This window comes from Salvelinus namaycush, chromosome 16, assembly GCF_016432855.1.
Source record: "Salvelinus namaycush isolate Seneca chromosome 16, SaNama_1.0, whole genome shotgun sequence".
NCBI classification, from domain to species: Eukaryota; Metazoa; Chordata; class Actinopteri; order Salmoniformes; family Salmonidae; genus Salvelinus; species Salvelinus namaycush.
In genome coordinates, this window is record NC_052322.1 from 33,061,007 (window position 1) to 33,076,006 (window position 15,000).

Below are 15,000 nucleotides of genomic sequence, written 5' to 3' on the forward strand. Positions count from 1 at the left end.
CATTGGTTTCCACTGGTCACACACACAAGGCATTGGTTTCCACTGGTCACACACAAGGCATTGGTTTCCACTGGTCACACACACAAGGCATTGGTTTCCACTGGTCACACACACAAGGCATTGGTTTCCACTGGTCACACACACACAAGGAATTGGTTTCCACTGGTCACACACACAAGGCATTGGTTTCCACTGGTCACACACACAAGGCATTGGTTTCCACTGGTCACACACACAAGGCATTCGTTTGGTTAAAACTAAGAGCTACTGCTATACAAGTGATTGATTGGCTGTACTTGAAACACAACATGATTTGAATTATATTAATTTCACTCTCACAGAAAATTGTGAGAATGATCAGTCTCTTTCGAATCAAAAGTTGATGCCGCGATTTTTCACTACAAAAAAACACTTCAGGGTTGGCTCTTAACACGGGTACACAAACTCATCAAGATCAATTCTGCTGGTGATTTGTCCAATTAAGTCATTTAACAATCATTTAGAAGCAACATTAGAATACAACACAGCCTTCCAGGACACGGGTAGATGCTTAATGAAACATTTGACTCAGTTAATTGATCAATCAGCCTTTAGAATAGATGTTCAGAACCAACCCTGCCTCTGAGGCTGGCTGTTCCATCCTCCATCCTAAACACTAGGCTAGACCAACAGCCTGTATAAGGTGATTCAACACCATTTTTGCTCTGTACTTAAAGGTCATCTACCTCAAACTTTTAAAGTATCTTCAGTAGAGTAATTATCTTACTTCGGGAAGAACGTGTCAGTGTGTCTCCATGTTCTGAATTCATTTTTATTATTGGCCCTTGGAGCTAACAGTGTGGTAGGGCTGCTCGGTCAAATGCTACAACACAGTGAAGTATCTGTGTGAGCCACAGATTGGTGTGAGCAGAACAGAGCAGAACCGAACAGAACCGAACAGAGCAGAACACAGCAAAGTTTTCATCGTCCAGTTGCCATGTCTCCAACAGACAGTAAAATAACCACAGAGAGGAACATGACGAGAGCGATTTACTCCTCCTTCCTATTCAACATGTTCAAAGGCTTATATTCAAATAAGCTGCAAGGCCCAGATAAGCCTGTTTTTTTCCTTAGTTCAGAAAGCATAAATGAACATAGATTACCAGCAGCCTCAACAAGGATGTTATAGCTACAGGAGAGTAAAATAGAGGATAAAATAAAATATATGCATTAGTTTGAATCCACTCCGCTTCGCCCCGCATAAACACATTGATTTCTCAAAAATCTTTATGAGTTCTACAAAGCCCTTTAACGTGCCTCTTGCTCCCGTATTCCAGTGACAGAATGAGGCATGGGTAGCACAGCTCCACACTACTATAATGAGCAGGACCCACTACCATCCTAGCTCTACGGGATAAAGTCTATAACCGATTCCTGTATGTGTGTTACTATGGGGAAGAAGTGAGAGAGAGAGAGACAGAGAGAGAGACAGAGAGAGAGAGAGAGAGAGAGACAGCGAGAGAGAGAGCGAGATAATAAGAGAGAAAGACACAGAGAGAGAGACAGAGAGTGCGAGACAGAGTGACAGAGAGAGAGAGAGAGAGACAGCGAGAGAGACAGAGAGAGAGCGAGAGAGTAAGAGAGAAAGACACAGAGAGAGAGACAGAAAGAGTGCGAGACAGAGTGACAGAGAGAGACAGAGAGAGAGAGAGAGTAAGAGAGACAGAGAGAGAGAGACAGAGAGAGAGAGAGAATAAGAGAGAAAGACACAGAGAGAGAGACAGAGAGAGTGCGAGACAGTGACAGAGAGAGAGACAGAGAGAGACAGAGAGAGAGACAGAGAGAGAGAGAATAAGAGAGAAAGACACAGAGAGAGAGACAGAGAGAGTGCGAGACAGAGTGACAGAGAGAGTGACAGAGAGAGACAGAGAGAGAGACAGAGAGAGAGCGAGAGAGTAAGAGAGAAAGACACAGAGAGAGAGACAGAGAGACAGAGAGAGTGCGAGACAGAGTGACAGAGAGAGACAGAGAGAGAGAGAGAGTAAGAGAGACAGAGAGAGAGAGACAGAGAGAGAGAGAGAATAAGAGAGAAAGACACAGAGAGAGAGACAGAGAGAGTGCGAGACAGAGTGACAGAGAAAGACACAGAGAGAGACAGAGAGAGTGCGAGAGAGTGACAGAGAGAGACAGAGAGAGAGAGACAGAGAGAGACAGAGATAGAGAGAGAGAGAGAGAGAGAGAGAGAGAGAGAGAGAGAGAGAGAGAGAGAGAGAGAGAGAGAGAGAGAGAGAGAGAGAGTGGATTTGTGCTACGCTAACAGCCTGCTATTTGTTTGCTTCTGAGGGGTATTACCTTCTAGTCTCCAGACATCTGGGTCTATCGATCCCAGCTAGATGCAGACAGAGAAGGGGGCGATGCCCTTTGAACCCTGCTGATTCTTAGCGCCACACTGGGAGATGTGTATGTCCTACAGCAGGAAATCAAAGCCTCTGTCGTGCTCTGGGGCTGCTACTGCAAACTAGTCAATGTTCCCTGTCTGCTAAGCAGACCACCCAAAAGCATACATTATTACTTAATCAAATACAGAATAGATTTATTTAAGTATGCATACAGTAGACCTACAATATATCTACCATTTCCCACTGTTAAAATATACTTCATATCAGTATCAGTAAACAGATACATTGATATAATGATCCTATTTTTTTTAATTTATGTTATTTGTCAGTTAAGAACAAATTCTTATTTACAATGACGGCCTACACCGGCCAAACCCGGACGACACTGGGCCAATTGTGCCCCACCCATATCGGGCTCTCAAGTGGCGCAGCTGTCCAAGGGACTGCATCTCAGTGCTAGAGGCGTCACTACAGACACCCTAGTTCAAATCTAGGTTGTATCACAACCAGCCGTGATTGGGAGTCCCATAGGGCGGCGCACAATTAGCCCAGAGCCGTCCGGGTTTGGCCGGTGTAGGCCGTCACTGTAAATGAGAATTTGGTCTTAACTGACTTGCCTAGTCAAATGAAAAATACATGGGTTTAATTAAAGCTTTGCTTGTTTCTGCTTAAATTCCAAACATGCTTTATTGTTGCTATAGTGCCTATTCAGGAGCTGGGTAAATAAACACTCAGAGGCTGTTTCCTTTGTTCTGCCTGGTTCAGGAGGAAAGGTAGAGGTAAATGAGAGAAATGGTAGAGGAGAGGTTTAGGCAAGGGATTCAGACATACAGTCTATTAGACTCAGTACTGACAGGTAGACTGGCACCATGCCAGGACCAGAGCCCTATCACTTACCCTCTGCTGCCTGGAAATATCACACCTGAACCCGGGCAACAATAAACTCAGCTTGTCCCCTCTAGCTCCAACCTAACAACCCAGAACATCTATCAGGTGTATCAGTACGTATCTCTAGTTGTTTTCATGCACACCTACAGTGTGTTCTGTGATAGATACTGTATGTGCAGAACAAACTGAGTGTTAGATTGAAAAGACAATTGGGATCACTGAAGTGAGAGTGGATGCCACAAAAGAAGACCTCTTATTCCCATCTAAACCATTCTTTACATTGATAGAATGTTATCAGAATGTTGTAGCTCAATGTTCTTGTCCTGTTACAACAGGTGATTCAAGCAGCACCAGAGCAGTAGCAGGCAGCAGTGTTGGGGAGTAGTGAACTACATGTAGTTAAACTAGTCAACTCAATGTTCTTGTCCTGTTACAACAGGTGATTCAAGCAGCACCAGAGCAGTAGCAGGCAGCAGTGTTGGGGAGTAGTGAACTACATGTAGTTAAACTAGTCAATGAACTACATTTTGCAGTAGCTTGGTGGTAGTTGAACTACATTTTGCAGTAGCTTGGTGGTAGTTGAACTAGATTCAAATCTAGGTTGTGTTTTCACTAGTTAATTACTTTCTTGTCATGTAGTGGTGTAGCTAACTACTGGAACTACACACTGCTTTAAAATAATAACAATACTAATATGGGTGAAGTGGGCAATCATTTCCTGTCTTTTCAGCATCAGACCTGCCTAACTCTCACTTGAAAAGTCATTATTGTGTTTAATAGGCTAAATTACACATTCTGTTAAATATGACCCCAAAGTGATCTGTTCTTGCAATTTGTATTTGACATTTCAGATGTACATATGATATTTTTTCATTAAGCAGTTTGAATGTAGCAAACTACTTTTTAACTTTGGTTAATTCAACAGTATTTTTCTAAAGGATAGCTGTAGTGTAGCTTCATTTCTTCCAGTGTGAAGTAAGTGGTAGCTTTGTAAACTAGATTTTCAGAGAAGCTTCCTTAACACTGGTAGCAGGGAGATGAAGTGAACACCCAGCCCGCCTACGAGAGCCTGTCTCAGGGCTCTCTGCCTTCCATGAGTGGGCCTTTTCAAGGCTCTGAATCCTGCATGCATTTCCTCATTCTTTTTATATTCTAATAGGCGCTGTGGTTTGGCTGAGGCGCTAACCTTTTAGCTCTGTGGATGCATTATCCCCAACACAAAGGGCACAATCCATCTCTCCTTCACTTGTTTTCACCCCTCCCCCCTTTTCCTCCTCGCTCCTCTCATTAAAAATACATTCAGTCCCTCACACGCTAAATTAAACTATTCCGGCAGTCTTTTAAATGCAAAACTCTAATATTGTTACTGTGTATGTAAATAGCTGGCGGAAAAATGTGCCTTGCCAAGTAAAGTGCCCTCTCCGCCCACCATGCCCGTCACCTCTAAGGAAAGCTTTATATTGCACAGCAGCCCCGTTGGCACACCCGGCCCACTGGCAGTCTACACACGCTGGGGTCAGGGGTCAGAGGTCACGAGGGGAGTAGGTCAGGGGGTCACGTGGGTTCTATGTGGCTGACAAGGCTGGGTTGTTAAAACTAGACTGTAGTGTACTGTAATGTCCTTGTGGGCTGTGTTGCATACAGCACATCAAAGACCTCACTATGCCTGCTTATTCAATGAGAGAGGCATGGTGAGAGTGCTTAACCAGTCCTCCTGCACACACGCACGAGTGCACGCACGCACACACATACATACACACACACACACAGTCCCTCACAAACACATGGTAGACAGCGCACACCCACACATTAAAGAGGCCCATATATAATCACACATCCTCTAGGTTCAAAGACGTTGAATCGGGCCTTGATAAGAGGTCCAGGTGAACACTTTACATACACTCTCCATTATGTCCAGCTGTAATGGGGCGCCAGGGCAGCTAATTAGTATAATATTGCTGTGCTAATGTATGCAGCTCACAGAGCAGAGGCCAGGAAAAAAATCAGTTTGATAAATAAGAGCAGAGAGGAACATCTGGACCAGAAGGAGAGAGGACCAACAGGAAATAAGAGAGAAAGGGAGAACAGGAAAGGAAGGGGAGAGGTAGAAGGGAGGAGAGGGAGAGAATGAGGGGGGTAGAGGAGAGTTAGAGGGGAGGAGAGGAGAGTTAGAGGGGAGGGAGAGAATGAGGGGTAGATGAGAGTTAGAGGGGAGGAGAGTGAGAAAATGAGGGGGGAAGAGGAGAGTTAGAGGGGAGGAGAGGAGAGTTAGAGGGGAGGGGAGGGAGAGAATGAGGGGGGTAGAGGAGAGTTAGAGGGGAGGAGAGGGAGAGAATGAGGGGGTAGAGGAGAGTTAGAGGGAGGAGAGAGAGAGAATGAGGGGGTAGAGGAGAGTTAGAGGGAGGAGAGAGAGAGAATGAGGGGGTAGAGGAGAGTTAGAGGGAGGAGAGAGAGAGAATGAGGGGGTAGAGGAGAGTTAGAGGGAGGAGAGAGAGAGAATGAGGGAGGAAGAGGAGAGTTAGAGGGGAGGAGAGGAGCGTTAGAGGGGAGGGAGAGAATGAGGGGTAGTGGAGAGGTAGAGGGGGGAGAAGGAGAGAATGAGGGGGGGAGATGAGAGTTAGAGGGGGGGAGAGGGAGAGAATGAGGGGGGTAGAGGAGAGTTAGAGGGGGGAGAGGGAGAGAATGAGGGGGGTAGAGGAGAGTTAGAGGTGGGGAGAGGGAGAGAATGAGGGGTAGAGGAGAGTTAGAGGGGGGAGAGGGAGAAAATGAGGGGGGTAGAGGAGAGTTAGAGGTGGGGAGAGGGAGAGAATGAGGGGGGTAGAGGAGAGTTAGAGGGGGGGGAGGGAGAGAATGAGGGGGGTAGAGGAGAGTTAGAGGGGGGAGAGGGAGAGAATGAGGGGTAGAGGAGAGGTAGAGGGGGGAGAAGGAGAGAATGAGGGGGGAGAGGAGAGTTAGAGGGGGGAGAAGGAGAGAATGAGGGGGGTAGAGGAGAGTTAGAGGGGGGAGAGGGAGAGAATGAGGGGGTAGAGGAGAGTTAGAGGGAGGAGAGGGAGAGAATGAGGGGGTAGAGGAGAGTTAGAGGGAGGAGAGGGAGAGAATGAGGGGGTAGAGGAGAGTTAGAGGGGGGAGAAGGAGAGAATGAGGGGGGTAGAGGAGAGTTAGAGGGAGGAGAGGGAGAGAATGAGGGGGTAGAGGAGAGTTAGAGGGAGGAGAGAGAGAGAATGAGGGGGTAGAGGAGAGTTAGAGGGGGAGAGAGAGAGAATGAGGGGGTAGAGGAGAGTTAGAGGGAGGAGAGAGAGAGAATGAGGGGGTAGAGGAGAGTTAGAGGGAGGAGAGAGAGAGAATGAGGGGGTAGAGGAGAGTTAGAGGGAGGAGAGAGAGAGAATGAGGGGGTAGAGGAGAGTTAGAGGGAGGAGAGAGAGAGAATGAGGGGGTAGAGGAGAGTTAGAGGGAGGAGAGAGAGAGAGAATGAGGGGGTAGAGGAGAGTTAGAGGGAGGAGAGAGAGAGAATGAGGGGGTAGAGGAGAGTTAGAGGGAGGAGAGAGAGAGAATGAGGGGGTAGAGGAGAGTTAGAGAGAGAATGAGGGGGTAGAGGAGAGTTAGAGGGAGAATGAGGGGGTAAAGGAGAGTTAGAGAGAGAATGAGGGGGTAGAGGAGAGTTAGAGAGAGAATGAGGGGGTAGAGGAGAGTTAGAGGGAGAATGAGGGGGTAGAGGAGAGTTAGACAGATCTCAGATGTAAAGGAACATAACTCAGTGTAGTAAAACTTTATCAATGACATCAGAGGAGCTCCAAGTCTTTCTCTCTCACACACACACACACACACAGAATTATCGTAAAGCGGAACTTACGATTGGTGCACACTGCAGTTGTAGAAGACAAAGTCCACACTGGCAAACTTCTTCCCTGTCTCCTTAGACTTCAGATACAGCTTCACAGTACGCTTGTCCCCTAGAAAGAGTTACAGTCAGATACAGCTTCCACAACTGGGTGATAAGGGCAATAAATCTTTCACAATATTTTTCACATTTTTGACAGCATGATCATATTCAATGGTATTTTATGTTTTTGAATAATACAAGCTCTAAATAGGCTTTATGAGTTGCTCATGACCTCAGGGTGGCAACACATACATTTTACGTGATTTCAATGGGTCTTTCTCCATTCTGATTGTTTTATACTGTTCAATCTAATGTCCAATTTTTTATTTTTTTTAATCTGCATTTCCTTTACTATTATTATAATTTCCACATTATTCTAATTCTATAATTGGAATATAGTGGGCAGCATCTTGAATACATTGGGGTTTGACATGACAACAAATACATAAACCAGGGAGGAATTATTGACAAGGTAGGAACCAAAGTGTTTTGGTCAGTGTTTCCAGGTGACCCTAAATAGATGTTACATTGCATGTTTTCTTACCTCTTGTACAGTATATATACAAAAGTACGTGAAGACCCCTTCAAATTAGTGGCTTCGGCTATTTCAGCCACACCCGTTGCTGACAGGTATACAAGATCGAGCACACAGCCATGCAATCTCCATAGACAAACATTGTCAGTAGAATGGTCTTACTGAAGAGCTCAGTGACTTTCAACGTGACACCGGATGCTACCTTTCCAGCAAGGCAGATTGTCAAATTTCTGCCCTGCTAGAGCTGCCCCAGTCAACTGTAAGTGCTGTTATTGTGAAGTGGAAATGTCTAGGAGCAACAACGGCTCAGCCGAGAAGTCGTAGGCCACACAAGTTCACAGAACGGGACCACTGAGTGCTGAAGCGGCAGCGTGTAAAAATCGTCTGTCCTCGGTTGCAACGCTCACTGGCGAGTTCCAAACTGCCTCTGGAACCAACGTCAGCACAAGAACAGTTCGTCGGGAGCTTTATGAAATGGGTTTCCATGGCCGAGCAGCTGCACATAAGCCTAAGATTACCATGTGCAATGCCAAGCTTCGGCTGGAGTGTGGTAAAGCTCGCCGCCATTGTAGCAGTGGAAACGTGTTCTCTGGAGTGATGAATCACGCTTTACCATCTGGCAGTCCGACAGGACGAATCTGGGTTTGGCGGATGCCAGGAGAACGCTACCTGCCCGTACTCATATTGCCAACTGTAAAGTTTGGTGAAGGAGGAATAATGGTCTGGGGCTGTTTTTCCTGGTTCGGGCTAGGCCTCTTAGTTCCAGTGAAGGGAAATCTTAACGTAACAGTGTACAATGACATTCTAGACGATTCTGTGCTTCCAACTGGCAACAGTTTGGGGAAGGTCTCTCCTGTTTCAAAATGACAATGCCACCGTGCCCAAAGCGAGGTCCATACAGTAATGGTTTGTTAATATTGGTGTGGAAGAACTTGACTGGCATGCACATGGCCCCTTCCCTCAACCGGACTGAACACCTTTGGGATGAATTGGAACGCTGACAGCGAGCCAGGTCTAATCGCCCAACATCAGTGCCAGACCTCACTAATACTCTTGTAGCTGAATGGAAGCAAGTCCCAGCAGCAATATTCCAACATCTAGTGGAAAGCCTTCCCAGAAGAGTGGAGGCTGTTTTAGCAGCAAAGGGGGGACCAACTCCATATTAACGCCCATGATTTTGGAATTAGATGTTCGACGAGCAGCTAGCTAACATATTTATTCTTTGCCTATTCCTTTCTGATTTAGAAGATACCATTGCACAAACAACATGTTTATCTAAGCTTACACCATCACTGGTACCAGGTTGTATTAGCTAGCTACGTTTGTGATTAGTATTTATATTTGTATTTATTATGGATGCCCATTAGTTCCTGCCAAGGCAGCAGCTACTCTTCATGGGGTTTATTATGGATCCCCATTAGTTCCTGCCAAGGCAACAGCTACTCTTCCTGGGGTTTATTATGGATCCCCATTAGTTCCTGCCAAGGCAGCAGCTACTCTTCCTGGGGTTTATTATGGATCCCCATTAGTTCCTGCCAAGGCAGCAGCTACTCTTCCTGGGGTTTATTATGGATCCCCATTAGTTCCTGCCAAGGCAGCAGCTACTCTTCCTGGGGTTTATTATGGATCCCCATTAGTTCCTGCAAAGGCAGCAGCTACTCTTCCTGGGGTTTATTGTGGATCCCCATTAGTTCCTGCCAAGGCAGCAGCTACTCTTCCTGGGGTTTATTATGGATCCCCATTAGTTCCTGCCAAGGCAGCAGCTACTCTTCCTGGGGTTTATTATGGATCCCCATTAGTTCCTGCCAAGGCAGCAGCTACTCTTCCTGGGGTTTATTATGGACCCCCATTAGTTCCTGCCAAGGCAGCAGCTACTCTTCCTGGGGTTTATTATGGATCCCCATTAGTTCCTGCCAAGGCAGCAGCTACTCTTCCTGGGATTTATTATGGATCCCCATTAGTTCCTGCCAAGGCAGCAGCTACTCTCCCTGGGGTTTATTATGTATCCCCATTAGTTCCTGCCAAGGCAGCAGCTACTCTCACTGGGGTTTATTATGTATCCCCATTAGTTCCTGCCAAGGCAGCAGCTACTCTTCCTGGGGTTTATTATGGGTCCCCATTAGTTCCTGCCAAGGCAGCAGCTACTCTTCCTGGGGTTTATTATGGATCCCCATTAGTTCCTGCCAAGGCAGCAGCTACTCTTCCTGGGGTTTATTATGGATCCCCATTAGTTCCTGCAAAGGCAGCAGCTACTCTTCCTGGGGTTTATTATGGGTCCCCATTAGTTCCTGCCAAGGCAGCAGCTATTCTTCATGGGGTTTATTATAGATCCCCATTAGTTCCTGCCAAGGCAGCAGCTACTCTTCCTGGGGTTTATTATGGATCCCCATTAGTTCCTGCCAAGGCAGAAGCTACTCTTCCTGGGGTTTATTATGGATCCCCATTAGTTCCTGCCAAGGCAGCAGCTACTCTTCCTGGGGTTTATTATGGATCCCCATTAGTTCCTGCCAAGGCAGCAGCTACTCTTCCTGGGGTTTATTATGGATCCCCATTAGTTCCTGCCAAGGCAGCAGCTACTCTTCCTGGGGTTTATTATGGATCCCCATTAGTTCCTGCCAAGGCAGCAGCTACTCTTCCTGGGGTTTATTATGGATCCCCATTAGTTCCTGCCAAGGCAGCAGCTACTCTTCCTGGGGTTTATTATGGATCCCCATTAGTTCCTGCCAAGGCAGCAGCTACTCTTCCTGGGGTTTATTATGGATCCCCATTAGTTCCTGCCAAGGCAGCAGCTACTCTTCCTGGGGTTTATTATGGATCCCCATTAGTTCCTGCCAAGGCAGCAGCTACTCTTCCTGGGCTCCAAACATATTAAAGCACGTATATCAATGAAAGATAAAACAGGACATCATATAACATTAACATTATTACCACTACATAGCATCTACAATACAACATGTTTAATACCATCATTCAACAATATCACAATGTGTGCCTATGCATGTGGCTATACTTTTGTGTGTCTCTTCACAGTCCCCGCTGTGCCATAAAGTGTATTTTTACCTGTTTTTATCAATCTGATTCTACTGCTTGCATCAGTTACCTGATGTGGAATATAGTTCCATGTAGTCATGGCTCTATGTAGTACTGTGCGCCTCCCGTAGTCTGTTCTGGACTTGGGGACTGTAAATAATTCATGTAAGCTCTCTGTGTACTTTTAAGGGCCAGCTGTGCTGCCCTGTTCTGAGCCAACTGCAATTTTTCTAAGTCCCTCTTTGTGGCACCTGACCACACTACTGAACAGTAGTCTAGGTGCGACAAAACTAGGGCCTGTAGGAGCTGCCTTGTTGATAGTGTTGTTAAGAAGGCAGAGCAGCGCTTTATTATGGACAGACTTCTCCCCATCTTAGCTACTGTTGTATCAACATGTTTTGACCATTACAGTGTACAATCCAGGGTAACTCCAAGCAGTTTAGTCACCTTAACCTGCTCAATTTACACATTATTCATTAGGAGATGTAGTTGAGGTTTAGGGTTTAGTGAATGATTTGTCCCAAATACAATGCTTTTAGTTTTGGAAATATGTAGGACTAACTTATTCCTTGCTACCCATTCCGAAACTAACTGCAGTTCTTTGTTTAGTGTGGCAGTCATTTCAGTTGCTGTACTAGCTGACGTGTATAGTGTTGAGTGATTTACTGAAAGCCAGTGACATGTCATTAGTAAAGTATTAGCGGCTAACACCATTTTTTTTAGCAACAACTTGCTAAGAGAAGACAAACTAGCAGACAGTAGTTGGCAGACAGTAAGATACACAAACTAATAGTGTAATTATGGAACACCATGTGAGTATCCACCTGACCAGACTGCAGTGGATGACAAGAAAGTGCTTGTGACTCCGTGGTTGAGCAACTGCTCTCTCCTTGAGTGACAGGGGGTGGGGTTTGGTGTGGTTAGCAGCATGCAGCAGGAAGAGGAGAAAGATGACTCAAGTAGCAAACGGACCAAACTATAAAAACAGGTATTACATGCACCGGATATGACATTTAGCAAACCAAACATTGAAAGTAAAACCCAAACCGGTCGCTGCATCAATACCGGTATATACAGTTGAAGTCGGAAGTTTACATACAGCTTAGCTAATTACATTTAAACTCAGTTTTTCACAATTCCTGACATTTAATCCTGGTAAAAATTCCCTGTCTTAGGTCAGTTAGGATCACCACTTTATTTTAAGAATGTGAAATGTCAGAATAATAGTAGAGAGAATGATTTATTTCAGCTTGTATTTCTTTCATCACATTCCCAGTGGGTCAGACGTTTACATACACTCAATTAGTATTTGGTAGCATTGCCTTTAAATTGTTTAACTTGGGTCAAACGTTTCGGGTAGCCTTCCACAAGCTTCCCACAATAAGTTGGGTGAATTTTGGCCCATTCCTCCTGACAGAGCTGGTGTAACTGAGTCAGGTTTGTAGGCCTCCTTGCTCACACATGCTTTTTCAGTTCAAATTTTCTATAGGATTGAGGTCAGGGCTTTGTGATGGCCACTCCAATACCTTGACTTTGTTGTCCTTAAGCCATTTTGCCACAACTTTGGAAGTATGCTTGGGGTCATTGTCCATCTGGAAGACCCATTTGCGACCAAGCTTTAACTTCCTGACTGATGCCTTGAGATGTTGCTTCAATATATCCACATCATTTTCCATGCTCATGATGCCATCTATCTTGTGAAGTGCACCAGTCCCTCCTGCAGCAAAGCACCCCCACAACATGATGCTGCCAACCCCGTGCTTCATGGTTGGGATGGTGTTCTTCGGCTTGCAAGCCTCCCCCTTTTTCCTCCAAACATAACGATGGTCATTAAGGCCAAACAGTTCTATTTTTGTTTCATCAGACCAGAGGACATTTCTCCAAAAAGTATGATCTTTGTCCCCATGTGCAGTTGCAAACCGTAGTCTGGCTTTTTTATGGCGGTTTTGGAGCAGTGGCTTCTTCCTTGCTGAGCGGCCTTTCAGGTTATGTCGATATAGGAATCGTTTTACTGTGGACGTAGATACTTTTGTACCTGTTTCCTCCAGCATCTTCACAAGGTCCTTTGTTGTTGTTCTGTGATTGATTTGCACTTTCGCACCAAAGTACGTTCATCTCTAGGAGGCAGAACGTGTCTCCTTCCTGAGCGGTATGACGGCTGCGTGGTCGTTGTTGGAAAAATTACTTGTGTCATGCACAAAGTAGATGTCCTAACCGACTTGCCAAAACTATAGTTTGTTAACAAGAAATGTGTGGAGTGGTTGAAAAACGAGTTTTAATGACTTCAACCTAAGTGTATGTAAACTTCCGACTTCAACTGTAGTTAAATATGGTACACTCTTAGAAAGAAAGGTTCTGGATAGAACCAAAATGGTTCAAGGCTTGCTTCATATATAGCAAGCCTAAAGGGTCTATATATAACTGAAATTGGTTCCATATAGAACCCTATATGGAACCTAATGGTTCTATATGGAACCAGTTGTGGTTCAGTGAAGAAGAACTCCTGGGGTTCTGATCAAAGAACTCTACAAAAGAGTTCTATATAGAACCTTTAGAGGTGTCATATATGAAGCAAGCATAGAACCCTGTTTGGTTCTATCCGGAACCCAGCCCTAACAGCTTCACAGTACGTTTGTTCCCAAGAAAGAGTGACAGTACATTAGTACAACACAATCTACACACATACAAATAATCCAATGCTGTTCACACAAAGTGTAACTGGGTTATATTACTAGCAAATAGCAGCATGAGGATGCAGTGGATAAATGTCTCACCCTGGTTGCGTGTGATGGGGGCGACCTCTCGTGTGGAAGGGGACAGGCAGTAGATGCGTCCCCCAAAGATGCGTCCCTCTGTCTCAGTGTAATCCTCAAAGGAGCAGTTGACCCCTGCTGAAAGGTTAGGCACATTCTGGGCCTGCAGCACCAGCTAGGGATACAGAGAGAGAGGAGAGTGTGAGGGACACGTCAATGTGAGAACACATACACACACACACACACACACACACACACACACACACACACACACACACAGAAGCACACGGGCACGCACACACATGATTTATTGTCAGGTGAGTTACCTGGACTTCGGACATGGTGACAGAGATATTTCCAGGCTGGACACTGAGTTTGACACACTGCTCCACTCGGGAGGCAAAACGTTGAGGCTCATCAGCCCTCTCACAACGATCCTTCCTGGAACACCTGACAGAGAGGGAGTTTTGGTTCTTCAGGTGACTTGATAGTATGGAGTTGAGGACATAGTAATGTCAGGTACGCAGCGTCAGAGCAGCTCGTGTGGTCATACAGTACTTACACATTGTGGAGGACACACCAGCCACAGTGCGGATCTCCTGACCCCAGGCAGACGCTGCAGGAGGAGTACTGCTCACAGCTCTCCACTGGAACACGGCTCACCTGGAAACACACAGAAACAATCCACATGGTTAACATCATAGAACAATTAAGAGTTTACAGAGGGAGTGTATGAGTGTTCAGCTGTGAATATAGTATTTGTTGACATACACCATGACAAACTGGCACACTGTTGTCTTTCTAAAAAACAGATTTGATCAGATTTGTCCTTGTCTCTAACACTTGTGTGTTCTGTGCAGCGAGTAGGTGACAGACAGCCGTTCTGTCTGGTCTCAATCACCCCCAGGCCTGCACTCTCAAACGCTACCGACTGGACACCAGCATATTAGGCTATTATTGGGCCTCTGTGTGTGTGTGTGCTTCCTTGTGTTCGTCTGTACATGTGTGTGTGCGTGCATCCATTACTGTGTGTGTGTGTGTGTGTGTGTGTGTGTGTGTGTGTGTGTGTGTGTGTGTGTGTGTGTGTGTGTGTGTGTGAGTGAGTGAGTGAGTGAGTGAGTGAGTGAGTGAGTGAGTGAGTGAGTGAGTGAGTGAGTGAGTGAGTGAGTGAGTGAGTGAGTGAGTGAGTGAGTGAGTGAGTGAGTGAGTGAGTGAGTGAGTGAGTGAGTGAGTGAGTGAGTGAGTGAGTGAGAGAACAGTCCGTGACAAGATTTGTGGGACAGCAGACCTGACCACAGTTACTCCTGTCACACTCAGAGAGCAGAGAGCACAGCTCACACACTTCCAGCTGCTTCACTCAGGATTGGAGTTGAACAATTCAATGTTTTGTGTCTGCGTATGTGTGTGCTTTTGTCATCATACTGGAATATAGGCTTTCTAGAAATCCACATGAAATAGCTCCACTGCACCAAATGGTTTGAGCTGAGACAGTAGGGACTGTGACGAGCACATCTAGGCTCTGCAGGGCAGTATATG

The 15,000-nt window shown here is 45.8% G+C and overlaps 1 protein-coding gene across 1 annotated transcript in view; it reads right to left on the reverse strand.

Moving 5' to 3' along the window:
• Positions 1-15,000, reverse strand: part of LOC120061638 (plexin-A1-like) — a 151,883-nt gene that overhangs the window by 63,822 nt on the left and 73,061 nt on the right. The window contains exons 5-8 of the mRNA XM_039011540.1: positions 14,027-14,127; positions 13,791-13,914; positions 13,486-13,639; positions 7,117-7,216 (exon numbers count right to left, since the gene is read on the reverse strand). Coding sequence (XP_038867468.1) covers positions 7,117-7,216; positions 13,486-13,639; positions 13,791-13,914; positions 14,027-14,127 — 479 coding nt within the window. The remainder of the gene's footprint in view (positions 1-7,116; positions 7,217-13,485; positions 13,640-13,790; positions 13,915-14,026; positions 14,128-15,000) is intronic.